The sequence below is a fragment of the Hyperolius riggenbachi genome, chromosome 7 (assembly GCF_040937935.1).
Source record: "Hyperolius riggenbachi isolate aHypRig1 chromosome 7, aHypRig1.pri, whole genome shotgun sequence".
NCBI lineage: Eukaryota > Metazoa > Chordata > Amphibia > Anura > Hyperoliidae > Hyperolius > Hyperolius riggenbachi.
The window spans coordinates 288165438-288192412 of NC_090652.1; the positions used below are offsets into that span (position 1 = coordinate 288165438).

Consider the following 26975-nt stretch of genomic DNA (forward strand, 5'->3'; position numbering starts at 1 on the left):
AATAAATATGGCAGCCTCCATATACCTCTCTCTACAATTCTCCATTAAAGAGGAACTTTAGCAAAAGGGGAAAAAAATAAATCAGTACATTGCAAAGTGAGAGGCTAAAAAGAGAAGAGAGATCAAGAAATGATTGATATTCACCATGTAATGTATTCATATTGTTTGATCCACACTGGCAGATATGAAAAACCTAGACAGCACCAACTGCCATTATTTATAACCACGCCCACTAACATTGTGATAGGCTAAATAGTTGTTTTTTTGATAGATATACATATGCATGGAGGGAGAGACTGGTTGCTTGGCAGTTGGTAACAGCCGTTATTTCCCACAATGCAACGAGGTTCACAGACAGGAAACTGCCAGGACCATGGCCATGACATCACACTGTAGGAGGAGTTTCACCACAATATCCGCCATACAGACCCCCCGATGATCTATTTGAGAAAAGGAAAGATTTCTCATGAGAAAGGGTGTATCAGCTACTGATTGGGGTGAAGATCAATCCTTGGTTACAGTTCCTCTTTAAGGGGAGCTTAATTTTATACATTTTTCGTTATATTTAGTGTCTTTTTAGTTCAACGTTGTTTCTAACTCTAGAGAACAACTGAAACAGCCAATAGACTGAGTATTGTATAGTTTCTCTATAAAGCCACACCCTGTGCCTTTCTGCACATTTAGTTATTTAAGCACTTGAGGACCACAGTGCTAAACCCCCCTAAAGACCAGGCCATTTTTTACTAAAAGGGCCACTGCAGCTTTAAGGCCTAGCTGCAGGGCCGCACAACTCAGCACACAAGTGATTCTCCCCCCCCCCCCACCCCCCTCTTTTCTCCCCACCCCCCCTCTTTTCTCCCCACCAACAGAGCTTTCTTTATGTTCTTTATTTTTTAATAAATTCTTCTATTTATTTTTTTCCCTCAAACCCCTCCCTCCCCCCAGCCAGCCAATCCAGGCGATCAGCTGTCATAGGCTTCTGCTTATGAGAGCCGATCGCTCTCCTGTGTCCCAGGGGGACAGCCTAGTACAGCCTAGTACATCGCTGCTGCAGATCGCAGTGCTGTACACAGTTATTAGATGGTGGTTTCGCCGTCTAAGAGTCTCCGCCACTGAGAGACTGAAGGTGGGGCGGAGCTTAGCCTTCCAATCGGAGATGCGCGCACAGCAGTAGCCAACCCCAGGACTTGACGCCAATTGGCGTTAGGTGGTCCTGGGGCTGCCGCCGCGGTCACGCCTATTGGCCTGACGCGGTCTTCAGGTAGTTAACTTATGTGATGCAAGAAACTATATTTCTGATTGAATCTCCCATTTCTTTGGCTGCCTAGAGGAGTGCGTATCTGCAAACACGTCCAGAGGAAGTGTCCCCACATCACGGAACGTACCTTGCGCAGGAACATGCGCAATCACAACAGTTCAGTTTCACAGCTGAAGTTTGTAAGATGTGGAGTATTAATAATGTGCCACAGACAATATGTAATGATGCATGCATTATGTATATTTATGGCCGGAGTTATGCAATTAATAATTCTTCCCAGGATGCATCATTAAGCCAGTTAATGACTATAACCCGATAGTAAATTTATACCACTGCTTTTGTGGGCTGAAGGAATACAGTGTGTTGATACAGGCAGTTAAGTGTCACGCTGCTGACTAGACAGGGTTATATTAATAGACTAGCCATAAAAAATGTCCCCAGCCTATATTCTTGTACTTTACAGTAAAACTAAAACTTTTTTTTAAATCTGGAGGCCTAATAGTTATTAAAATGAGGAAATGTCACTTTCAATACAACGGTACAACATACAGTGTAAAGGTGCACATGCCAAAAGGGCACCGGAAATAGCCACTAATAGAAAGTCTCCCCCCTTCCCCCCACCACACACACATGGGAACCGAAAAACGTTTCTGTATTGCTTATACAGCTTAGTACACCTCAACACATTTTGATAATTTTAGTACGACAATAGAAAGCATTCATTAGCACCTAAGCCAAAGTGATACGTTTGACTATTAACCCTACCGGTAACTTGGAAATCAATAACATGTATTTAGCTATTAGTTTTATGCAGGGACGGAGCAAGACCAAGTTGCGCCTGGGGCAAGGTCAGGTTTTGGCGCCTAAAGGTCAGGTTTTGGCGCCTAAACTGCCATTCATTTTGCCGCCTTTTTAAGAATTCAACAAACTGCGCCTGGGGCAAGATACGCGCTCCCCCCCTCCCCCCCCCCCCCTAGATCCGTCCCTGGTTTTATGCTGTTTTTAACTTTTTGGACCATTGAAGGAATCTGCCGCCACACACACCTTGGCCATCTAGCATGTACGCTAAACAAAAATGTTCCCTGACAGGGGAATAAAATTTAACTTTTAATTAACCGTTAAAAACTTAGGAAACTGTCATAATATTGGCTACATGGAATAGTTGATTCAGTAGGTAGAGTACATAAGGAGTCAATTTCCTCCTACTTCAACTAAATAGTATTGGTAACAAATCAGAGCGGGCGTTTAGGAAAAACACCGGCGTGGTTGCACTCCCATTGGCTGCTGAGGTGTTGAGTCATGTGACCCCTACAAACCAATGGGAGAGGTGTATTCCCGGCGTGGAGGAAAATACGATGTTTTTACTTCTTTACAAGGAGGCTGTTTGACCATTTGGGAATATGTATTAGATAAGCAACTGGGGAGTCTGTATATATCCTCGTAGACGTCAAAATCTCTCTATAAGGGCTCTTTTGAAGGATTATGTTGGCGCATTGAGTCCATCTCTGATTGGATAATTTTTGACTGACAGATGTCTATACCAATGATGTATTGGGAGTGAAGGGGCGTAAGCAACTGCAAGCTCCACACCCACATCATCGGACCTCTGAACAGTATAAAAAGAGGGCTATCTCGCCATGTTGGCCAGGCTGCTGTCATAGGCCTATACGCTATGCTACAATTGATAATGTTTTAATTACTTTGTAATCTATCTTATCACTATATGCACATTACGCACTGCACTTTGTCCCTTGATAAAACTTCCATCGGGAAGTGAAACATGTCGGGTTGTTTTATATATGGTGGGGGGTCTTTGTAATTTGTAACCAATACTATTTAGTTGAAGTAGGAGGAAATTCACTCCTTATGTACTCTACCTACTGAATCAACTATTCCATGTAGCCAATATTATGACAGTTTCCTAAGTTTTTAACGGTTAATTAAAAGTTACATTTTATTCCCCTGTCAGGGAACATTTTTGTTTAGCGTACTTACCTCAGGATCTGTGTTGTTCCATCTAGCATGTAAGCAGAACTTTAGGGAAAGCTCAGTACAACTATACTTAAAGACTACTAGAAGTATCAAAGACAGAAATCCACAAGAAAAAACCCTGCGCTCCAATACTGGGTTCAGAAAGTTCCACAAATCTTTGCAGCCTTTATGGTCCTAATGCACGGCTCAGCTCCAATACTCTGGGATGTATGCAACTTCAAAACAAAAAAAGGGAGCGCGCCATAGTGCATTATCATAAAAACCTTTTAATTTGCAAAGTCAAGTTATACTCACAAAATAGATGATCAACAGTTCGCTTATCAGCGGTAAGTCTGTCCGCTTAACTCCCCAACAGAGCCTGTCATGCCAGGATCTGATCTGATTCATTCATACAGGTGATCACTCTGCCACCCTCAGAACTGCGGCCATGGCAGGTCTTTTCTCAAATTTCTGTCGAGGGTCAGGCCACCCCCATCTGCAAAGCCTTGGCCCGCCCCCAGATCTGCAGCCACACCCTAATTGGTGGCTGCCGAACTAGGGGAACATTGATGGAGGCTACGGAAAAGCTACAACAGACTTCGGAAACATTGCCGTAACTGCAATCCTCAAGGAGGGGGCTGAGCGTAGCCCGTGTCCAAATTTCGGCAAATCAGGTAAGTCATTAACCCTGAGACTCCCTGAGACTTGGATCACCTTATAAGAGGTGATAATATAAAGCAGGAAGTCAGGTTTGTTTAGCTGAATACTACTGTGGAAAGTTTTGCCCTGCTCTGAGGCCCGGTGCATACCAAAAACCGCTAGCAGATCCGCAAAATGCTGGCAGTTTTTGAAACGTTTTTTCTTCTTTTTCTGTAGCGTTTCAGCTAGCATTTTGCGGTTTTGTGAAGCGTTTTTGGTGTAGTAGATTTCATGTATTGTTACAGTAAAGCTGTTACTGAAAAGCTACTGTAACAAAAACCGCCTGGCAAACCGCTCTGAAGTGCCGTTTTTCAGAGCGGTTTGCGTTTTTCCTATACTTTACATTGGAGGCAGAAACGCAATCCAAAATCTGCAGCAGCCCAGGAGTATGCGTTTCTGCTAAACGCCTCCCTATCTGGTGTGCACCAGCCCATTGAAATCCATTACCCAAGCGTTTCCACATCCGCAAGTGGAACGCAAAACGCAGCCGAACCGCTCTGGTGTGCACTAGGCCTTATAGGAGGCAAAATATTCCATCCTTCTTTCCAAGCATCAATTTTTTTTTCTTACTGTGTTTCTGAGATTGTTAGAGATAGGAGAAAAAATATATATATATATATATATAATTATTCATACTCCTGGCAAATTTTGACTTAAAGTTACTTGTATTCAACCAGCAAGTAATTTTTTGATGGGAAATGATATACCGGTAGGTGTCTCCCAAAAGATAATAAGACGATGTACAAGAGGCATTATTGTGGAAAAAAAATATTTCTCAGTTTTTTTTTAAATTTGAGCAAAAAGTGACATTTCAGCATGTCAATGACCCAAAACACACAGCAAAAGTGGTCCTGACTTGAATCCAGCTGATAATCTGTGGAGGGAACTAAAGATCAGAGTGATGAAGACCCTCCAACCTGAAAGATTTGGAGCTCGTTGCTAAAGATAAATGGGCAAAAATACCGGTGGAGACATGCAAAAGGCAGGTCTGCAATTATAGGAAGCGTTTGATTGCTGTAATAGCTAATAAAGGCTTTTCTATTGATTATTGAGAAGGGTATGAATAATTTTGGACGGGACGCTTTTTGCTCAAATGTAAATAAAAGCTGAGAAATGTTTTGTTTTCCACAATAATCCCCTTTTCATCGTCTTATCTTTTGGGAGTTATTTTTTTTCCACAAAGATTTTTTTTTTTTAAATTGCATTGAGAATGTTCTGTATAGTGGGAATAGATGCAAATAGTCCTGATTTTGCCGCGTTGCCTCAGAGCAGCTAATTAGATACATTTTTCCTCCAGCTGTCATCTTGCAGCGCAGGTTTGAATATGATTGATGGTGGTGGTGTGGCATGGAACGGCTCTTACTTATGATAAATGAGTCCGTTGTGATCTTTTATTGAATACGGCTTCATGCTTATGCAGCACCCTTGCTGTGCCCGCTCTCTTCTGTCAGCAGGAGAAGGGCCCCAAGGGTAGGAGCATTTACCCCCTTCCACCTATGCCGGCACTAGACCTGCCAATCGTCGTGGAAACCTATCCTCAGCACACAAGTCAGCTTTTAAATTATTTTAAAATCCCAATTCAGGAATTGTTGTAACTGACACCCCAAGTTAAGACACATTTTGTACATGTATTTGACAGAAAATGAATTGCCCCATGTAACAAGTGCAGCAATCATTACCCCCATGTAATAACTGCAGCAATGATTACCTCCATGAAACAAGTGCAGCAATTATTACCCCCATGACACAAGAACAGCAATTTCCCATGTAAGAAGAGCAGCAATCATTACCCCATGTAACAAGTGCAGCAAACAATACCCTACATGTAACAAGTGCAGCAATCATTACCTCGTGTAACAAGTGCAGCAATCATTACCGACATGTAAAAAGTGCAGCAATTATTACCCTTATGTAACAAGCAGTGATGCTCATCACAACCTCGTGATCATGGAATAGCTGTGATTCACAAGCATTTTTTCACTATCCGACATCGTGATCCGAATACCTCTCGATCACAGATTCAGTTCTGAATGCACTCGTTATCGTGGTCCAAATACAGCTGCCGACTTTAGCGGTTCATAGCAAAGCCCCCTTACATGATATAACAACAATTTGCGGGATATGTTAAGTAGAACAGTGGGAACCAGGGGAAATTTTTTTTTTTCAAAAAGACCTTATAGTTTTTGGGAAAATCGATTTTAAAGATTCAAAGAAAAATAGTATACATTTATATGCGGTAAATGACAGTGAATGTATTTACCGGTATACTTTTTTTTCTTTGAAACTTCCTTTGAAAATTTAAAATCAATTTTCTCAAAAACTATAAGGTCTTTTTGAAAAAAAATCCCCCTTGTTTCCACTGTTCTACTTAACATATCCCGCAAATTTGGTGTTTCTAGCAAGTAAGGGGGGTTTGCTATTAACCGCTAAAGTCGGCGTGTTTTGGCGGTTTTTAATCACAAATACTTTTTTCATTTGAAACTTTAATATCGATTTTCTCAAAAACTATTAGGTCTTTTTGAATAACATTTTTTAAGTTGTAGCCACTGATCACCTTTATAATCCATGCAATTGTGGTGATTGAAGCATGTATTGGGGCTTTGCTATTAACGTTAAAAGTCAAATCCGTGATCACGGATTCTACATGTAATCACAGCAAAACTCCGAGTCAAATCCGGAGCTCCAATTAAAATCTGGATCACGATCACGGCATTGCCAGATTTACTCGAATCCGTGATTGGGGGGTATCCGAGCAACACCAGTAACAAGTGCAGCAATCACTGTCCCCATGTAACAAGTACAGCAAGCATTACCCCCAAGTATTGTATTGAAGTAATAAAGGCAACTTGAAAAAAGGGCAATGGGGATTGCTGCTAGTAGAATATCGTTAAAATTACCTATATTCCACTACTTAATTCTAATAGTAATATATTGGCAATCTGTACTGATGCTTTACTTTGACTTAACCTAACCCTACTCTCACAGAGAACGCTCCCTCTACCAATAGCTAACCCTTAACCCTTCCTCTACTGATGCCTAACCCTTAAACCTTCCTCTACCTATGCCTAATCCTTAACCCTCCCAGGTGGCACCTAACCTTAGCCTACACCTCCCCCCCCCCCCCCCGCCCCCCGCCACCTCCAGACACCCAAATTTCAATTAATTGCCACAAATTGCAGCTTTTATAATAAGGGCCTATGACGGTGCCCTTCTTTCTGGGGAGTCTCTGACGTCCATTTTTCCGGCTTCAGCAATAATTACTCACATCGTGTGCTGCAATCATTACCCTTATATAACAAGTGCAATAATTACCCCCATGTAACAAGTGCAGCAATCATTACCCCACATAACAAGTGTAGCAATCAGCTCCCCTGTATAAAACTGTGCTCTGCATGTCTCCCGTTTTATAAGAAATGCGGCCCTTGTGGCCCGCCCTGTACCCATATTGTAATAAGTGTAGCCCCAGTGTCCCCTATTAGACCATAAACTGTGTGCCCTGTACATCCTCCATTATAACTTGTGTGCATTTTGTGTCCTCCATTATAACATGTGAGGCCCCTGTGTCCTCCATTATAATATGTGAGGCCGCTGTGTCCTCCATTACAACGTTTGGCCCCCTATGATAACAATTTTTGTCCTGCACTATAACAAGTGTATCTGCCCTTAACCACCCTGGCGTTCTATTAAGATCGCCAGGGCGGCTGCGGGAGGGTTTTTTTTTAATAAAAAAAAAACTATTTCATGCAGCCAACTGAAAGTTGGCTGCATGAAAGCCCACTAGAGGGCGCTCCGGAGGCGTTTTTCTGATCGCCTCCGGCAGCCAGAAGTAACACGGAAGGCCGCAATGAGCGGCCTTCCGTGTTTCGCTTACTTCGTCGCCATGGCGACGAGCGGAGTGACGTCAAACGTCAGCCGACTTCCTGACGTCAGCCGCCTCCGATCCAGCCCTTAGCGCTGGCCGGAACTATTTGTTCCGGCTGCGCAGGGCTCAGGCAGCTGGGGCGACCCTCTTTCGCCGCTGCTCGCGGCGGATCGCCGCAGAGCGGCGGCGATCAGGCAGCACACGCGGCTGGCAAAGTGCCGGCTGCGTGTGCTGCTTTTTATTTGATCAAAATCGGCCCAGCAGGGCCTGAGCGGCACCCTCTGGCGGTAATGGACGAGCTGAGCTCGTCCATACCGCTAAATAACTTTGGCTCCTGTGCCCCAATGACCCCTGGAGAAAAGCGGGGTCATGTACAGTCCACAACTTCACAAATTCCACACTTTACAATAGGCCATGCATGATTTAGCGGATGCATGAAGAGTACAAACACCTGTAGTAATTAAATAATACATTTGTTTATACTAATTTAAACATAACAAAACAGAAAAAACTAAGTAGAAAACAGGAACAGATAGATTTGGTTAAATAAAACAGAGTGTGCCTTCAAAAGAGGGACAGATGCAGCAATACAGAATGCCAACAAATGACTCCTACTCTTGTGTTGTAAAGCCAGCTTGCCAACTTCAGAGTGATGACAGGTTTGCTTTGGAAAGTGCTGACTAGCCACCTTTCAGAAGCCTGGAGATTTGACTTACCGCTGTGGCGCTCTGCGAATCTGCATACTCCTGCATAACTCCCGTCCCGCTGACAGCTCCCATCATTACACACATTTCATTCCACTTAATAAATCCTGATCCCCGTTCCAGGCCGGCAATAGAATATGTGGTTTTTTTTACCTCTCCTTGCTGTATCAGAATGAGGATGAAATGGATGAATATTTAATGGGTACATTAAAGCGCGAGCCGTGGCGGTGGTAGGCACAGAACGTCTCTGGAGGGAAGCGTTAGGGCCGTCTTAGTGGAGATTAGAATGACCGGGAGGTGTAGTCGTACCTGTGACATTATAGTGATAGTGGAAGCAGTTACTGTTCAGGACGCACGCCTCTGTCTGGGAGGCCTCGGGACATGTCTTTCCATTCTCCGGAATCCTCAGAGGAAATCTTGTCCTTGACCGCACAGAGGAAGAGTCGCACGACTGAGGAGGAAACACAAGAGAAGAAGGCTTAAAACCGCAGGCAGGGCATTCAGCGCCTACAAAGCAGTCAGTGTTACCAGCCATGGACTTAGCAAAAGGCTTAAACCTCACTTCTTCTAAATAGATTTGTTAACAATGTATTTTTATACCTTTAACGCGTGTACAACTTTTATTAAAAAAACAAACAAACAAAAAAAAAACATAGTTTTTGCAGCAAAAAGGTGAAATACGTGGTGCGGCAGTTTCTTGACAAGGAGGCTTCTCACTACACACATGGCCTGTGTCCTCCATTATATCACGTGTGGCTCGTGTCCTACATTATAACGTGTAGCTCCTGTGCCCTTCATTATAACATGTGGCTCCTGTGTCCTCAATTATAACATGTGTGGCCGTGTCCTACATTATAACATGTGTGGCTCCTGTGTCCTACATTATAACATGTGTGGCTCCTGTGTCCTACACTATAACATGTGTGGCCACTGTGTCCTCCATTATAACCTGTTTGGCCCCTGTTTCCTACATTATAACATGTGTGGCCCCTGTTTCCTACATTATAACATGTGTGGCTCCTGTGTCCTACATTATAACATGTGTGGCTCCTGTGTCCTACACTATAACATGTGTGGCTCCTGTGTCCTTCATTATAACCTGTTTGGCCCCTGTTTCCTACATTATAACATGTGTGGCCCCTGTTTCCTACATTATAACATGTGTGGCTCCTGTGTCCTACATTATAACATGTGTGGCTCCTGTGTCCTACACTATAACATGTGTGGCTCCTGTGTCCTTCATTATAACCTGTTTGGCCCCTGTTTCCTACATTATAACATGTGTGGCCCCTGTTTCCTACATTATAACATGTGTGGCTCCTGTGTCCTACACTATAACATGTGTGGCTCCTGTGTCCTACATTATAACATGTGTGGCTCCTGTGTCCTTCATTATAACCTGTTTGGCCCCTGTTTCCTACATTATAACATGTGTGGCCCCTGTTTCCTACATTATAACATGTGTGGCTCCTGTGTCCTACACTATAACATGTGTGGCTCCTGTGTCCTACATTATAACATGAGTGGCTCTTGTGTCCTACACTATAACATGTGTGGCTCCTGTGTCCTACACTATAACATGTGTGGCTCCTGTGTCCTACACTATAACATGTGTGGCTCCTGTGTCCTACATTATAACATGAGTGGCTCTTGTGTCCTTCATTATAACCTGTTTGGCCCCTGTTTCCTACATTATAACATGTGTGGCCCCTGTTTCCTACATTATAACGTGTGGCTCCTGTGTCCTACATTATAACATGTGTGGCTCCTGTGTCCTACACTATAACATGTGTGGCTCCTGTGTCCTACACTATAACATGTGTGGCTCCTGTGTCCTACACTATAACATGTGTGGCTCCTGTGTCCTACATTATAACATGAGTGGCTCTTGTGTCCTTCATTATAACCTGTTTGGCCCGTTTCCTACATTATAACATGTGTGGCCCCTGTGTCCTACATTATACCATGTGGCTCCTGTTTCCTACATTATAACATGTGTGGCTCCTGTGTCCTACATTATAACATGTGTGGCTCCTGTGTCCTACACTATAACATGTGTGGCTCCTGTGTCCTTCATTATAACCTGTTTGGCCCCTGTGTCCTACATTATATCATGTGTGGCCCCTGTGTCCTCCATTATAACCTGTTTGCCCCCCTGTTTCCTACATTATATCATGTGTGGCCCGTTTCCTACATTATAACATGTGTGGCTCCTGTGTCCTACATTATAACATGTGTGGCTCCTGTGTCCTACATTATAACCTGTTTGGCCCCTGTTTCCTACATTATAACATGTGTGGCCCCTGTTTCCAACATTATAACGTGTGGCTCCTGTGTCCTACATTATAACATGTGTGGCTCTTGTGTCCTTCATTATAACCTGTTTGGCCCCTGTTTCCTACACTATAACATGTGTGGCTCCTGTGTCCTACATTATAACATGTGTGGCTCCTGTGTCCTACACTATAATATGTGTGGCTCCTGTGTCCTTCATTATAACCTGTTTGGCCCCTGTTTCCTACATTATAACATGTGTGGCCCCTGTTTCCAACATTATAACGTGTGGCTCCTGTGTCCTACATTATAACATGTGTGGCTCTTGTGTCCTTCATTATAACCTGTTTGGCCCCTGTTTCCTACATTATAACATGTGTGGCCCCTGTTTCCTACATTATAACATGTGTGGCTCCTGTGTCCTACATTATAACATGTGTGGCCCCTGTTTCCTACATTATAACATGTGTGGCCCCTGTTTCCTACATTATAACATGTGTGGCCCCTGTTTCCTACATTATAACATGTGTGGCTCCTGTGTCCTACATTATAACATGTGTGGCTCCTGTGTCCTTCATTATAACCTGTTTGGCCCCTGTTTCCTACATTGTAACATGTGTGGCTCCTGTGTCCTAAACTATACCATGTGGCTCCTGTGTCCTTTATTATAACATGTGTGGCCCCTGTGTCCTACATTATACCATGTGGCTCCTGTGTCCTACATTATAACATGTGTGGCTCCTGTGTCCTACATTATAACATGTGTGGCTCCTGTGTCCTACATTATATTATGTTTGGCCACTGTGTCCTTCATTATAACATGTGTGGCTACGCCTCTTTGACATTGCAGATGTCCCCTCCCTCTGCTTACCCCTCTCTGATACTACCGCTGTCCCCTCTCCTGCTTACAATTCTCTGACATTATGACTGTCGCCTCCCCTGCATACACCTCTGACAAGGCAGCTGTCCCCTCCCCTGCATACACCTCTCTGATACTGCAGCTGGTAATAATCACTTTGAAATGTTCTGCAAATAATGGTAATCATGATTAAACTGTTCCTCTCCCTCTGCTTACATCTCTCTGACACTGTGGCTGTACCCTCCCCTGCTTATACCTCTCTGACACTGCAGCTTTCCCCTCCCCTGCTTATAACTCTCTAACACTGTTGATGTCCCCTCCCCTGCTTACACCTCTCTGACATTGCTGATGTCCCCTCCCCTCTGCTTACTCCTCTCTGACAAGGTGGCTCTCCCCTCCCCTGTTTACACCTCTGACACTTCAGCTCTCTCCTACCTTGCTCACACCTCTGACACTGCAGCTGATGCTTTTTCTTGCTTACACCTCTTTGACACTGTGGATCTCCCTTCCTCTGCTCACACCTGACACTGTGGCTGTTGCCCCCCTGCATACACCTCCCTGACGCTGCGGCAGTCCCCTCCCCTGCTTATACCTCTGACACTGCAGCTGTCCCCGCCTTATACCTCTCTGACACTGTGGCTGCCCCCTCCCCTGCTTATATCTCTCTGACACTGTGGTTGTCCCCTCACCTACTTATATCTCTCTGACACTGTGGCTGTCCCCTACCCTGCTTATACCTCTGACACTGCAGCTGTCCCCTCCCCTGCTTACACCTCTCTGACACTGCTGCTGTCCCCTCCACCGCTTACACCTCTGACACTGCGGCTGTCCCCTCCCCTGCTTATACCTCTGATACTGCAGCTGTCCCCTCCCATGCTTACACCTCTGACACTGCAGCTGTCCCCTCCCCTGCTTACACCTCTGACACTGCGGCTGTCCCCTCCCCTGCTTACACCTCTCTGACACTGCGGCTATCCCCTCCCCTGATTACACCTCACTGACTATTCAGCTGTCAATGTCTTTATGTCAATCGGTATACAAAGACTGCTTAAAGTGAACCTAAAGCCATAAAAAAAATGAGATAAACTCACCTGGGGCTTCCCTCAGCCCCCTGCAGCCGATCGGTGCCCTCGCAGCTCCGCTCCGATGTCTCTGGACCCGCCGGCGACGACTTCCGGTTTCGCCGTCACCGGCCAACAGGCATGGGAACGCGAGTGATTGTTCACGTTCCCAGCCTGTTTATCGCCCCCTATGCTGCTAAGGAGCCGCAATAGCAACATAGGGGGCGATATACAGGCTGGGAACGCGAACAATCACTCGCGTGCCCATGCCTGTCGGCCGGTGACGGCGAAACCGGAAGTCGTCGCCGGCGGGTCCAGAGGCATCGGAGCGGAGCTGCGAGGGCACCGATCGGCTGCAGGGGGCTGAGGGAAGCCCCAGGTGAGTTCATCTCATTTTTTTTTTTGACTTAAGGTTATCTTTAAGGGGGCCCAGTGTTAAACTCGTGCTGGGCCTATACCTTCTTAGATACACCACTGAAAAGATATAAAATGTTTTTATATGTTATTATTCAAAAGTGTATGTGATGTTGCTGTGATGTTTCTCTATGTGTTCTATACGGGATGCTTCTAAGCTTCTACATGCTTCTAAGCATCATGGCTTGATAGCTGCTGGTGATCACCTCACCTCAGGCACTCCAGCCTGTAGCAATGACGGCTAAGGAGACAGGGAATTCATGATGTGACATTGCAGGATCGTACAGGCACTATCAAGGACTTAAAGAATAAATAGGCTGGATCTTACTTGAGGTAGATTATTGATAAGGTCTCATACAAACTTAACCACTTCAGGATTCTGCGTACGCTTAACTACGCCCCTGAATCCTGAAGTGGTTTCCATGGAAACGGCCGCTCGTATGAGCGGCCGTTCCATGTCAGTTCACGGAGGGTGTCTCCGTGAACACCCTGCAAGCCGCCGATTGCGACTCGCAGGGTAAATGTAAACACGCGGGGAAGATCTTCCCCGGTGTTTACATATATACGGCGCTGCTGCGCAGCAGCGCCGTAGAGGAGATCGGCGATCCCCGGCCTCTGATTGGCCGGGGATCGCCGGCATCTGATAGGCTAAAGCCTATCCTATCCGGCGCAGGACGGCTTTCCGTCCTGCGCCACACACAGGGGACGGGAGAGGGAGGGAAGGAGGCAGAGGGAGGACTAGTGCTGCGGAGGGGGGCTTTGAGGAGCCCCCCCCCCCCGCTAGGCACAGCAGCGCGGCGGCGATCAGACCCCCCCAGCAGGACATCCCCCTAGTGGGGAAAAAAGGGGGGAGGTCTGATCGCCCTGCCTGATTTCTGATCTGTGCTGCGGGCTGAAGAGCCCCCGCAGCACAGATCAGCCAAACCACCCGGAATCCGGAAGTGGTTAAAGCCTTGAACAGTAGATATAAAAAATGCACGCATATTTGCATACATATTTTTCATGCACTACATAGCATTTCTGTGCATGTTTCTGCATGTCGCTATTTTTTGATTTTCTATGCACTCTAGCGTGCGTTCATTATTATTATTTTGTATTTTTATAGCATCGACATCTTCCGCAGCACTATTACAGTCTTGTCATTAACTGTCCCTCAGAGGAGCTCACAATCTTATCCCCACCATACTCACATGCAGGGCTGTATTTGTACTCTTTACCGCCAAAGCCCATTGTCACCTGCCCCCCCCCCTTTAGTATAGGTAGCGAGATGACCCCTTCCCTCTAGTATAGGTAGCCTGATGACCCTGCCCCAGTATAGGTAGCCAAATGGCCCCTTCTCCCATTCCCTCCAGAATAGGTAGCCAGATGACTCCCTTAATCTCTCCTTTTCCCACTCCCCCCCTTTCAGTATAGGTAGCCAGCTCGCCTTCACACCGCAGCCGCCATCAGTGTCACTCATTTCTCCACACATCTCCAGTGCAGAAGCTTTCTCTTCCTTTCCATCTCCAATACTGCCCAAGTCAAAGCCATGATGCCAATGTGCACAGAGAGCAAGATGGCTGCTGCACAGGCGGCTAGCAGCAGAGTACCACGGTCAGGCGCTCACCTGATCTCTCTGAATTGCAGCATTTGCAAGCTTGCAAATGCTGCACCAGTTTAGCCTGCTGCTTTGGTGCCCTTGCTCCTGTGGTGCCCTAGGCCATGGCCTAGGCGGCCTTGGCCGAAATCCGGCCCTGGTCGCATGTCCATCTTAGTCTAGGGCCAATTTAGTAGGAAGCCAATTAATTTATCTGCATGTTTTTGGAGTGTGGAAGGAAACCGAAGTGGAGGAAACCCAAACAGGCACAGCGAGTGCCTCACCAGGTCAGCATCTACTGCGGCTGCGCCTCTCGTGATCGCCCCCACGTGGTCTGGAGTGATCTGCGCAGACCACCAGAACACTCCAAACATACAAAAGGAATAACTGTAGTTCTATCAGGAAGAAAGAGGACGCCTCTGTATTCTATCAGGACAGAGTCGTCCTCTTTCATCCTGACTGATTTTATTTGCAACTCAAGGCGGCCAATATCTTTAACATTACAATCCATGCATACGTCTTTTTCCGCTCCAGAAAGCGTACTGAACGGGTGAGTTTTTATGGCAAGTTTGAACCGGCCCTTACACTTAGCTCCTTGCAATGTGAGTGAAAGAGTGAAAGGAATGGTTTTTTCGCTCAACAAAAGTGTAATTTCATGTTACGGTTTCAGAGAAGAGCTATCTATATTGTCTGTATCCGTTCAGACATTTCTGATGCATTTTGATGGACTTTTAGTGGATGTGGCTTACTCTGTCTGTCATTCTCACTGACAGATATTCGTCAGAGTTATGTGGCAGCCGCTGTGTCAGGGGAAATAAGAATTTTCAAGTGTCGGCATCACACTGATAAGGTACAAATGACAAAACTGGATGCGTGCTTCTCCTGATTTTTATTTCGTCTTGTGACAGAAGCAGTGATTCCATCAACTTTGGTTAAGCAAGGAGAACCTAACTCCGCTGTAAGACAGAAGCGACAAATGGGAGAGCTGTGCTACTTACAGTACAAACAATACCAATTTCCACGCCGCAATCCACCCAACGCTACAGAAAACAGCAACCATGGATGGTAAAACGTGAAGAGCAGCGCTGAAAGGAACCCTGAACAGACCTCAATATGGAATACTGGACTCACCTGGGGCTTCCTCCAACCCCCTGTAGTCCATGAGGTCCCTCAGCATCCTCTGAGCTCCTTCCGTTCTCCTGCTAGTAGCTCTGTTAGCTGCGTGACTTGGCTAGGAGTTGTGTGCAACTGCGCATGTGTGGCCTGTCTCAATCACGTGCCTATCACCTTGAGCGTTCTGCGCATGCGCAGTTACTTCTTACAAGAACTGTGCATACACAGCGACTTGAGCATGATCGAGACGGGCGTGTGGACGGGCTGCATATATGCAGTTGTGCTGACTTCCGGATGGGTTGCGCTGCTAGCAGAGCAGCCAACAGGAGAAAAGAGGGGACCCAGAGGACGCAGAGGGACCTCCCCGACCCTAGATAAGTTCAGTACGTCATTTTTGAGGTCTGTTCAGGGTTCATTGAAGTAGCACTAGAAATGGGCAATGCAAATATGCAAATAATTCTGAGTTTATGCTAATTGTATGCAAATACATGTAGCTGGAAAATGGACCAATCAACTGTAGCCACTGAAACATCAAATCAAAACATTCAAATCAATTTTTTCTTTCAATCAGAAAGCAGTTTTTTTTGGCTTGAAGAATATTTAATATGTGATAGATTTTGCCAGATAGGGCCCCATTCACATCAGGGCTGTTTCTGTGCGCTTTTCACAGCGCATTGCCCTGTGCGTCCTGCAAGGTAATGATTTTCCCATGTAATTAGATGTGCCTCGTTCACATCTATGCGCTGCGCTGAGCTGCTTTACAAAAACGTAGTGTTGCATGAATTCCTGTGCGTTGAGCTGTAAAGCGCACATCAAAGCCAGTGAATGGGTCCGCTTTTTTAACGCTCAAAATCGCATAGACGCGCATGTGTTTTTTTTTTACCCCAAATGAAAAAAAAAATACATTTTGAAAACAAAGCTTTATTGACAACTGCTACTGCTACAATAAGCAAAACATGCTTAAAAAAGCGCACTGCAATGCACTGAAACACGCACTAAAATGCGCACAAACGCATGTGGTTTTCATCATGCGTTTTTACATGTTTCTCAACGCACCCAATGTGAACGCTGCCTACTGTGCAATTCGAGGGAAATTTCCCATCCTGTTCAATTCAGTGTTTTTCATTATCTGTCAGATATCAATTAGTTTGCATTGATTGAACCTGCAGAATCTGAGCCAATTTACAATCGATTCAATAAAAGATACCAATTTCCATTTTCTGATTGGAAATGCAGATTTGCAGAGTCGGGACAAGGTGCTCCAGCACCCAAGGCTGAGACACCAAAGTGCGCCCCTCCATCCCTGCCACCCCAGCCGTCACACACTGATTTCTATTGGACTAAGAGGCGCTCCAGGAACCTAAACCCCCCCAAAACCTTAATCTCTAGTTACCTGGCTTGCAGTCACTGTCATATATCCCCTTTTCTTATTTCTCTCTGCTTCAAACACAATAGGGGAATGATAGCTGATTGAGTTGTGCGCCCCCTCCTACACTGCGCCCTGAGGCTGGAGCCTCCCTCGCCTCTGCCTCGGCCCTGCAGATTTATGCTGGTTGGTTGAGACTTCTTGCTAGTTGAGTTTTGGATAACCAGGACTCTAATGTATTTAAATGATTTCTAATTGAAATGCATCCCCCTTTTTTCTGTGAAAAAGTTGTCTGCTTTAGTCTATTGTTAGTCACAAACATTTCTTGTAAAGCACCTTCAAGAGGACCAAGGGCAATTTTACCCCATTAACCGCCAGTCACGTACTTATACAAAATGGGATCTAAATTCATTAAACCTAACTGCGCCCATCTAAACTCTCTTATCAGCTACGCCGGTTCCTCCATACGCTAACGGTCCAACAGCTTTCACCCCATGCGCTGAATTAACAATACCAGCTGACAGTTATTAAATATCTGTCAATATTTCGCTATCTCCCATCATTCCATTGTACGTTCTCCGGTGACTAATTAAGTTCCGTCCGTTTTCTTGGTTCGATAAATACAGGAAGGCCCCAGGCGAGATCCTCAATGAGGCCGACACAATGATAAGCACACAGGCAAGGCTTCTATGTCAAATTAAACTGACATGCAAGAGCTGGTTCAATGTTATTAATAAACTAAGGCAGCTAATGGAAAAGGGAGCCGGGTACATCTACAAAGGCCGCTGCAGAGCTCAGCAAACAAGTTAAATTAAATAAGGAATCAGAGGGGCGCGTTGCTTTGGGATGGAGCTCCAGTTCTGCTCGGTTAAAGAGGAACTCCAACCATTTTCCTTCTTTTCCATTTAAAGGGAACCCGAGGTGAGAGGGATATGGAGGCTGGCATGTCTGTTAAGCAAACCTGAGGCGAAGATTAACTTAAGAGGTAATGAATTGTGTGTGTAGTATAGCTAAGAAATAAAACATTGGTAGCAGAGAAAATAATCTCATATTCTTTCCAGTACAGGAAGAACTAAGAAACGTCAGGTGTTATTTATGCAAAAAGAGCTTCTCTGAGCTATTCCACCCAACTTGGGTTGAATACAGTCCTGTTTTCTGAAGCACTTAAATAGCCGAGAAAAATTGAGGCTAAGTTCACAGTGGGACGTGAAAGTCGCACGTTAAAACAACATTTAACGCAGAATGACTCACTGCAATGAAAAATCTATGCCCTTTTCACAGTGCCCACACTGCGTTGGTGTCTGACGCTGCACGTTAAGTGAAAGTACTGCATGCATACTTTTCATTGCCTGTATTTTCTACTGTATCTGCTGTATGTGATGGTAACGCTGCGTTGCGACTTTTTTGGCACATTGCGTTGTGACTTTAACCACTTTACCCCCGCGCGTACGTATTTCTCCGCCCCTTTTTCCATCCTTTAAAAACCAGGGACGGAGAAACACGTACTTTCCGCGTTCCCGACGCTGCCCGCGCTCCCGCTCGTAAACACGCCGCCCGCCGCTAGTAAAACCGCCGCCGCCCGCTCGCCCAGAGATCAATGAACGGGAAAATCCATTACCGTTCGTTGATCTAAGCCCCGCAATGATCAGCTGCTCTCCTATGGGCAGCGCGATCATTGTGAGAAAAAACTCACGTGTCCATGCTCATTATACTTCCTCCAAGCTTCCGGAAGGAAGCTTGGAGGTCGCATTAAAACAAAAAGTTACTGTGGCCATCTTGTGGCCAAATAGTAAACTACACCCTACACATTTTTCACATACAAATAAATGACTTTTACACATAAAATTAACTCATTACCTCCCACACTCCCCATTTTTTTTTTTTTGTAATTAAAAAAAAAATAAAAAATTTACAATTAAAAAAAATACATAAATAGTTACCTTAGGGACTGAACTTTTTAAATATTTATGTCAAGAGGGTATAACACTGTTACTTTATAAACTATGGGCTTGTAATTAGGGATGGACGCAAAACTGAAAAAAATGCACCTTTATTTCCAAATAAAATATTGGCGCCAAACATTGTGATAGGGACATAATTTAAATGGTTTTATAACCGGGACAAAAGGGCAAATACGTTTCATGGGTTTTAATTACAGTAGCATGCATTATTTAAAAACTATAATGGCCGAAAACTGAAAAATAATTATTTTTTTCCCCACATTTTTCCTATTTTCCCATTAAAACACATTTAGAAAAAAATAATTCTTGGCATAATGTCCCACCTAAAGAAAGCCTAATTGGTGGCGAAAAAAACAAGATATAGTTCATTTCATTGCGATAAGTAATAATAAAGTTATAGACGAATGAATGGAAGGAGCGCTGAAAGGTGAAAATTGCTCTGGTGCTCAGGGGGTAAAACCCCTCAGTGGTGAAGTGGTTAATGTCGCATCAAAACGCAACATCCCACTGTGAATCTAGCCCAAGAGACAGCCTGAGATAAGGTTTTACTGCAGGAAAGTTAAAAGGGTCATTATTTCTGCTTTGTTTTATAGCTTAAAAGACAGAGTGTGGTTGTAACACTGCAACTGTGCCAGTATGATGCAATGTTATAAAAAAAAGCTATATAACTGAAAATTAAAATATGAGACTCTTTTCTTTAATACTAATGATCCTAATGCTCTATTAATTTTTATTTTAGCTTCAGGTATGCTTTAAAAAATGCACATTGCCTGGCTTTTCTGCTGATCTTCTGCCTCTAATACTTTAAAGAGAATCTGTATTGTTAAAATCGCACAAAAGTAAACATACCAGTGCGTTAGGGGACATCTCCTATTACCCTCTGTCACAATTTTGCCGCTCCTCGCCGCATTAAAAGTGGTTAAAAACAGTTTTAAAAAGTTTGTTTATAAACAAACAAAATGGCCACCAAAACAGGAAGTAGATTGATGTACAGTATGTCCACACATAGAAAATACATCCATACACAAGCAGGCTGTATACAGCCTTCTTTTTGAATCTCAAGAGATCATTTGTGTGTTTCTTTTCCCCTGCAGCTATCTTCCACTGAAGTGTCAGGCTGTTTCTTCCTGCAGAGTGCAGACAGCTCTGCCTGTATGTAATTCCTCTGTATGTGAAAGCCCAGCCAGCTCTGAGGAGGATTTATCCAGCTTGTAAAAGATAAGAGAGGAGAGAGAAGCTGCTCTAATCTAAATAATACACAGGCAGTGTGCAGAGAGGGTCTGGAGGGGGGAGATGCATCACAGAACCACAACACTGAAGAACTTGGCAGCCTTCCAGACACAGGCTGACAAGTCTGACAAGTGAGAGATAAGTTGATTTATTACAGAGACAGTGATAGTACAAAGTGCTGCAGTAAGCCAGAACACATTAGAATAGCTTTTGGAACTTGTAGGATGATAAAAAACAGGATGCAATTTTTGTTACGGAGTCTCTTTAAGCCATAGACCCTGAACAAGCATGCAACAGATCAGATGTCTATGACAAATCTGAAGATTAGCTGCATGCTTGTTTCTGGTGTGTGATTTAGACCCTACTGACAAGAAAGATCAGCAGGACTGGCAGGTAACTGGTATTGTTTAAAAGGAAATAGACACTGTATGGCAGCTTCAATGGGTCTAACACCTTGGGTTCCTTTTAAAGCAGTAGGATTAGCCATACTATGCCAGGGAAAAAAACACATATATAAGTAGATAGATACTTGATCTACTTACATAACACATGTATTGTACTGTCCATGTGTTGATTTCAGTGAGTGTTATATAGTAAATTACAAGAATTCTGTTCCTGGTGGGAACCATGTCTTTTGCCCACAGTTTAGGCTAAATACTGATGTCATTTCTGCATTTTACTTTTTTCTTTTCTCCTCCAATCGCTGAGTCACCTCAGCCTTGCTTGTAAACACAAGTGAGCAGGGGATCGTGTTTCAGATAAGCAGCTAGTCAGGGAAATATAGGGAAGAGGAGGAATATATTATAGATAAAAAGAACCCCCAGCATGCAACTGTTTGGCACTGACTACTAAAGGGCCAGTGCTCCTTAAAGAGAACCCGAGGTGGGTTTGAAGAATATTATCTGCATATAGAGGCTGGATCTGCCTATACAGCCCAGCCTCTGTTGCTATCCCAAACCCCCCCAAGGTCCCCCTGCACTCTGCAATCCCTCATAAATCACAGCCACGCTGCTGACAAACAGCTTGTCAGAGCTGGCTGTGTTTATCTCTATAGTGTCAGTCTGCTGCTCTCCCCGCCTCCTGCAGAACTCCAGTCCCCGCCTGCATCCCTTCCCTCCCTGCTGATTGGAGGGAAGGGACGGGGGCAGGGACCGGAGCTATGCAGGAGGCGGGGGAGCAGCTGAGACTGACACTACAGATGTAAACACAGCCTCACAGCATGGCTGTGATTTATGAGGGATTGCAGAGTGTAGGGGGGCCTTAGTGGGGTTTGGGATAGCAACAGAGGCTGGGCTGTATAGGCAAATCCAGCCTCTGCATGCAGATAACAGTCTTTAAACACACCTCGGGTTCTCTTTAACCACCCTGGCGTTCTGATAAGATCGCCAGGGAGGCTGCGGGAGGGTTTTTTTTAAATTAAAAAAAAACTATTTCATGCAGCCAACTGAAAGTTGGCTGCATGAAAGCCCACTAGAGGGCGCTCCGGAGGCGTTCTTCCGATCGCCTCCGGCGCCCATAATAAACAAGGAAGGCCGCAATGAGCGGCCTTCCTTGTTTTGCTTAGATCGTCGCCATGGCGACGAGCGGAGTGACGTCATGGACGTCAGCCGACGTCCTGACGTCAGCCGCCTCCGATCCAGCCCTTAGCGCTGGCCGGAACTTTTTGTTCCGGCTGCGCAGGGCTCAGGCGGCTAGGGGGGCCCTCTTTCGCCGCTGCTCGCGGCGAATCGCCGCAGAGCGGCGGCGATCAGGCAGCACACGCGGCTGGCAAAGTGCCGGCTGCGTGTGCTGCACTTTATTTGATAAAAATCGGCCCAGCAGGGCCTGAGCGGCAGCCTCCGGCGGTGATGGACGAGCTGAGCTCGTCCATACCGCTCAGGAGGTTAAGTACGTGATAACTCCAAATCATAACAGCAGAAAAAGTTTTGAAAGTTTTGAATGCAGGATTAGCATCTTTATCACTTCATACACTCAGACCATTTGCTGTTGAAATTTGATTTGTATGGTGACAATCCCGCTTTAACAGTGTGGACAGGATAGGAAAGTCACTTTGAGCTCAAGAATGTAAAATATAAATACAATCCTAACCACACTTCTCTTATTCCCCTAAATTGCTTTAGATTCAAAAACATGAAATGGTGGTTAGTACTTTTTCTCCAACTGGAAAGTGAAGGTGAATTGACTAACTGCTGTTTGTGAAGTGATGGGAAAGCAATTAGGAATATGGAGCCATTTCACATGCATCACTTAAAGAGGAACTCTAGTAGAAATTAACATAATGAATAAAATTGCTTATTTTTTTTTACAATAATCATTTATAGATTATTTAGTCAGTGTTTGCCCTTTGTAAAATCTTATTTCTCCCTGATTTATATTCTGAAATGTATCACTGGTGGAGACACCATTAGTTCGGAAAAGGTGATCTGTACGGAATGTTCGTTACTGAGAGTTCTATGCACAGAGGGAGATATTCCTTGCTTGGCAGTTGGAAAAAAACTTTATTTTATCACAATGCAACGAGGTTCACATACAGCAAACTGTCAGTACCATGGTCATGACATCACACTGTGGGAGGGGTTTCACCCCAATATCAGCCATACAGACGTCCCTGATAATCTATTTGATAAAAGGAAAACATTTCTCAAGGAAAGGAATCAACTACTGATTGGCATGTGCCATGATGAGATAGACGTGGGTCTGTACAGTGCCTAGCACACAAATAACTACCGTATGCTGTGTTCCTTTTTTTTCTTTCTCTGCCTGAAAGAGTTAAATATCAGGTATGTAAGTGGCTGACTCAGTCCTGACTCACAGGAAGTGACTACAGTGTGACCCTCACTGATAAGAAATTCCAACTATAAAACACTTTCCTAGCAGAAAATGGCTTCTGAGAGCAGGAAAGAGATAAAAAGGCTCAATAGTTCATAAATGTTATCTCTGGCATACTTCAATGAATGTGGCATTGAGCAAAAACAATAAAACAGTTAAAAACTTAAAAAGTAGATTTAAACATAAGATAAAACTGTGGAATATCGTTCAAAGTCATTTTTAGGAGAAGGAAGATCGATACAATCGTTTATTTCATTCCTTTATTTTAGCCTCTTTAAAGAGAACCTGAGGTGGGTTTTAAGAATCATATTAGCACACAGAGGCTGTTTCTTCATATAATCACCAGCCTCTTTTACTATACTGTTCCCCCCCTCAGGCCCCCCCTGCTCCCTGCTGTCCCCCATAAATCAAACCGCTGTGCTAGCGACACGCAGCGTGTCGCTAGCAGGCTGTTTACATGTAGACTGTCACTCTCCGCCGCTCCCCCGCCTCCTCTATATCGCCGCTCCCTGCCTGCACCCCTTCCCTCCAATCAGCTTACAGAGGCGAGGAGGGAAGGGACGCAGGCGGGAAGTGGTACTATAGAGGAGGCGGGGAGTGGCGGAGAGTGACAGTCTGCATGTAAACAGCCTGCTAGCGACACACTGCATGTCGCTAGCACGACGGTTTGATTTATGGGAGACAGCAGAGTGCAAGGGGGCCTGGGGGGGGGGGGGGGGGGGACAGTATAGTAACAGAGGCTGGTGATTATATGAAGAACCAGCCTCTGCGTGCTAATAGGATTCTTAAAACCCACCTCGAGTTCTCTTTAACTTTTAGGAATCAGCCAGCGCCCCCTGGCTGTGCACACCCATCACCATGACTGTAATCCAGCCACTGTATTACATTTGAATCTCATTGTATCTCTGGGCTCCTAGGATTACTGATGCCACCATGAAATGATGTTCCATATAGCATGGACATATGAAATTGCATTGCACACTAATGGAAAATCACACCAAAGGAATTTGTCAGAAAATCCATTAATAACAATGGCAGCCTGGATGGGCTAATTGGTCTATCAGCATGCCTGAATTTAGATGTCAGCATTTTCTTCTATGCACAGAACGAGAATGGGATTAGGCCTCTGTTTCACCCCCAGGTGGTTTAATCACAATTATCGAGCTAATGATAAAATGCCCATAGGGGGTTTCAGCACGCTCCCTACAGAGCCAGCCATTCACAGGTGCCGGGGCTTTGATCATTAATTAAACAAAAGGTGTCACAGATCCGAGCAGCAGATTAAAGGCAAGACAAGACACAGAACATTTCTATCCCGCTTTTCTATTGGCGGACTTAAAGCGCCAGAGCTGCAGCCACTGGGACGTGCTCTCTAGGCAGTAGCAGTGTCAGGGATTCTTGCCCAATATCTCCTTACCAAATAGGTGCATGAAATTTGAACCCTGGTCTCCTGTGTCAAAAGCAGAGCCCTTAAAGGATATCCGTTGTAAAAAAGTTATCATCTACTTAGCTGCTTAAGTTTGCTGGGACTGCTTTCCCCTCCGATTGCCTCCAATTGCATGCTGAACAGTCCAGATCCCCGACCCTCCCCTGGGTTGGCAGCTTGGACCTGGAAGCAGAAGTCCGCGATAGCCGGAATGCTTACACCGTTCACATGGCAGCTTGTGCGCCTGTGCAGGTCGGAGGCCCTCTGCCGCTGTGTCCTCCCTCCCGGTGGTCTGGACAGGCGCACGTGAAGCCATGTGAACAGTGTAGGCATGGCGGCTATTGCGGACTTCAACTTCCAGGTCCAAGCTGCCAACCCAGGGGAGGGTCGGGGGCCAGACCTGAACATTTTAGCATGCAATTGGAGGCAATCAGGGAAAATGGAGGAGCCATGCTGCATCCCTGGAAATTTAAAGGATACCACAGCCAAAGTACAGATGAGAAACGGGGGGAGCAGGCATGTATGGTGAGCTGTCCTGATGCTCACCACTCCACCCATTCTCCTTTCTGCCCTTCTGCTGCTTCGCAAATGCCCTCCAGCTCCCTCTTCCGGGTCGCCTGAGTTGGGCATCACTGCGCTTGCTCTGGACTGGCTGCATGCGTCCTACAGCGCGCGACCACGGCATGGAGCACTCTGTGCATGTGCGTTATGTCATGATGTCAGGCACAGTGATAGCCAACTCCGGTGACCAGAAAGAGGGTGCCAGCCCGGAGGACATTTAGAAGCAGCAGTGGAGCAGAAAGAAGAACCCCCCGTATCTCAAATGTCCTTTGGCTCTGGTAATCTTTAAAGCAGTAAGATTAGTATTACTATGCCAGGGTAAAAAAAAAAACACATATATAAGTGGATAAATACTTGATCTACTTGCATAACACATGTATTGTACTGTCCACGTTTTGATTTCAGTGAATTTTATATAGTAAATGAAGAGAATTCTGTTCCTGGTGGGAAGTTGGGACCCATGTCTTTTGCCCAGTTTGAGGCTAAATCCTGATGTCATTTCTGCCCTTAACTTTTTTTTTTCTTTTCTCCTCCAATCGCTGAGTCACCTCAGCCTTGCTTGTAAACACAAGTGAGCAGAGGATCAGGTTTCCACAAGGCAGCTAGGCAGGGGAACAAATGGAAGAGGAGGAATATATTATAGATAAAAAGATCTCCCAGAATGCAACTGTTTGGCACTGACTATTAAAGGGCCAGTTCTCCTAAAGTATGTGACAACTCCAAACCATAAGAGCAGGAGAAGTTTTGCAAGTTTTGAATGTAGGATTAGCATTTTTATCACTTAATACACCCAGACCAGTTGCTGTTGAAATTTGATTTTTATGGTGACAATACCGCTTTAAGCAGCTAAATAGGTAATTAATTTTTTTTACAACCTGTCGCCTCGGATATCCTTAACCAATATACTACCCAGCCACTCGTGAGTTAAAAATACCGATTACTCCAAAGGCTTAATTAGGAAGTGCTGGAGAGAAAGGCGTAAAGTGTCACATTCAAACGCCTGAAACTGCGCTTGTAAGGTAGATTAATGCAAGCGATACGCTCTGGGATTAAACTCTTTCCTTATGGCACATAAAAATCCAGCTTCAGTCAGATTCATGCTGAAGCCTATTCAAGTTTGAGTAATATCAGAACGGGGGAGCCATGTAAGGGGGGAGGAAATGCGGAGGACAGGCTGCAGGTAAACAGGAGGCTAGCAACAAGTAGATTGTCGCTATCCTGTCTGTTTTTTTTCAGCAGAGCCCGGGGGCAGAGGCATATCTAGAGGGGTGCAGGCATGGCTTGTGACTTGGGCGCCACAGCCTCATGGGCACCATTGCCTGCCCCTGTGCTGCACCGCCACGCCTCCCTGTCACTCAGACCTCAGATCAATTTTTTCAAAACTTGCCTGGGGAAGGGGGCACTGACCCAGGGAGGGGGGGCCAATATCAGTGTTTCCATAGGCGCTATATTACTCAGATACGCACCTGTCCGGGGGTACTGGCAGCGGCAGCAGAAGGACACAGAGGCATGTCATTGTGCACAGGACATGCCTCTGTGTCCTGTTAAGATTTAAAAAATCTGCCTCGGGTTCTCTTTAGCTACAAGTCTATCTGATAAATTTGTCCTGCAACCTGCAGTGGTATCAGTTAGCTTCAGGGAGGTGTAACTGTGCATTCAAATGACATCAGACCAGTCTTATAATGTTTGTTTTTATTGTGTTTAATCGTTTAAAGCAAAACTGTAATCTTGAGTATAATCCCACTTTAAAGAGGACCTGTAATGACTCAAAGCGGAATATAAAAAAATATATTTTGGAAATTTACTTTTTC

General features: G+C 45.1%; 1 protein-coding gene across 3 annotated transcripts in view; it reads right to left on the bottom strand.

The window, feature by feature from the left end:
* Positions 1-26975, bottom strand: part of THSD7B (thrombospondin type 1 domain containing 7B) — a 733248-nt gene that overhangs the window by 100135 nt on the left and 606138 nt on the right. For all 3 annotated transcript variants that reach the window (XM_068245888.1, XM_068245890.1, XM_068245889.1), the window contains one exon: positions 8804-8945. In XM_068245888.1, coding sequence (XP_068101989.1) covers positions 8804-8945 — 142 coding nt within the window. The remainder of the gene's footprint in view (positions 1-8803; positions 8946-26975) is intronic.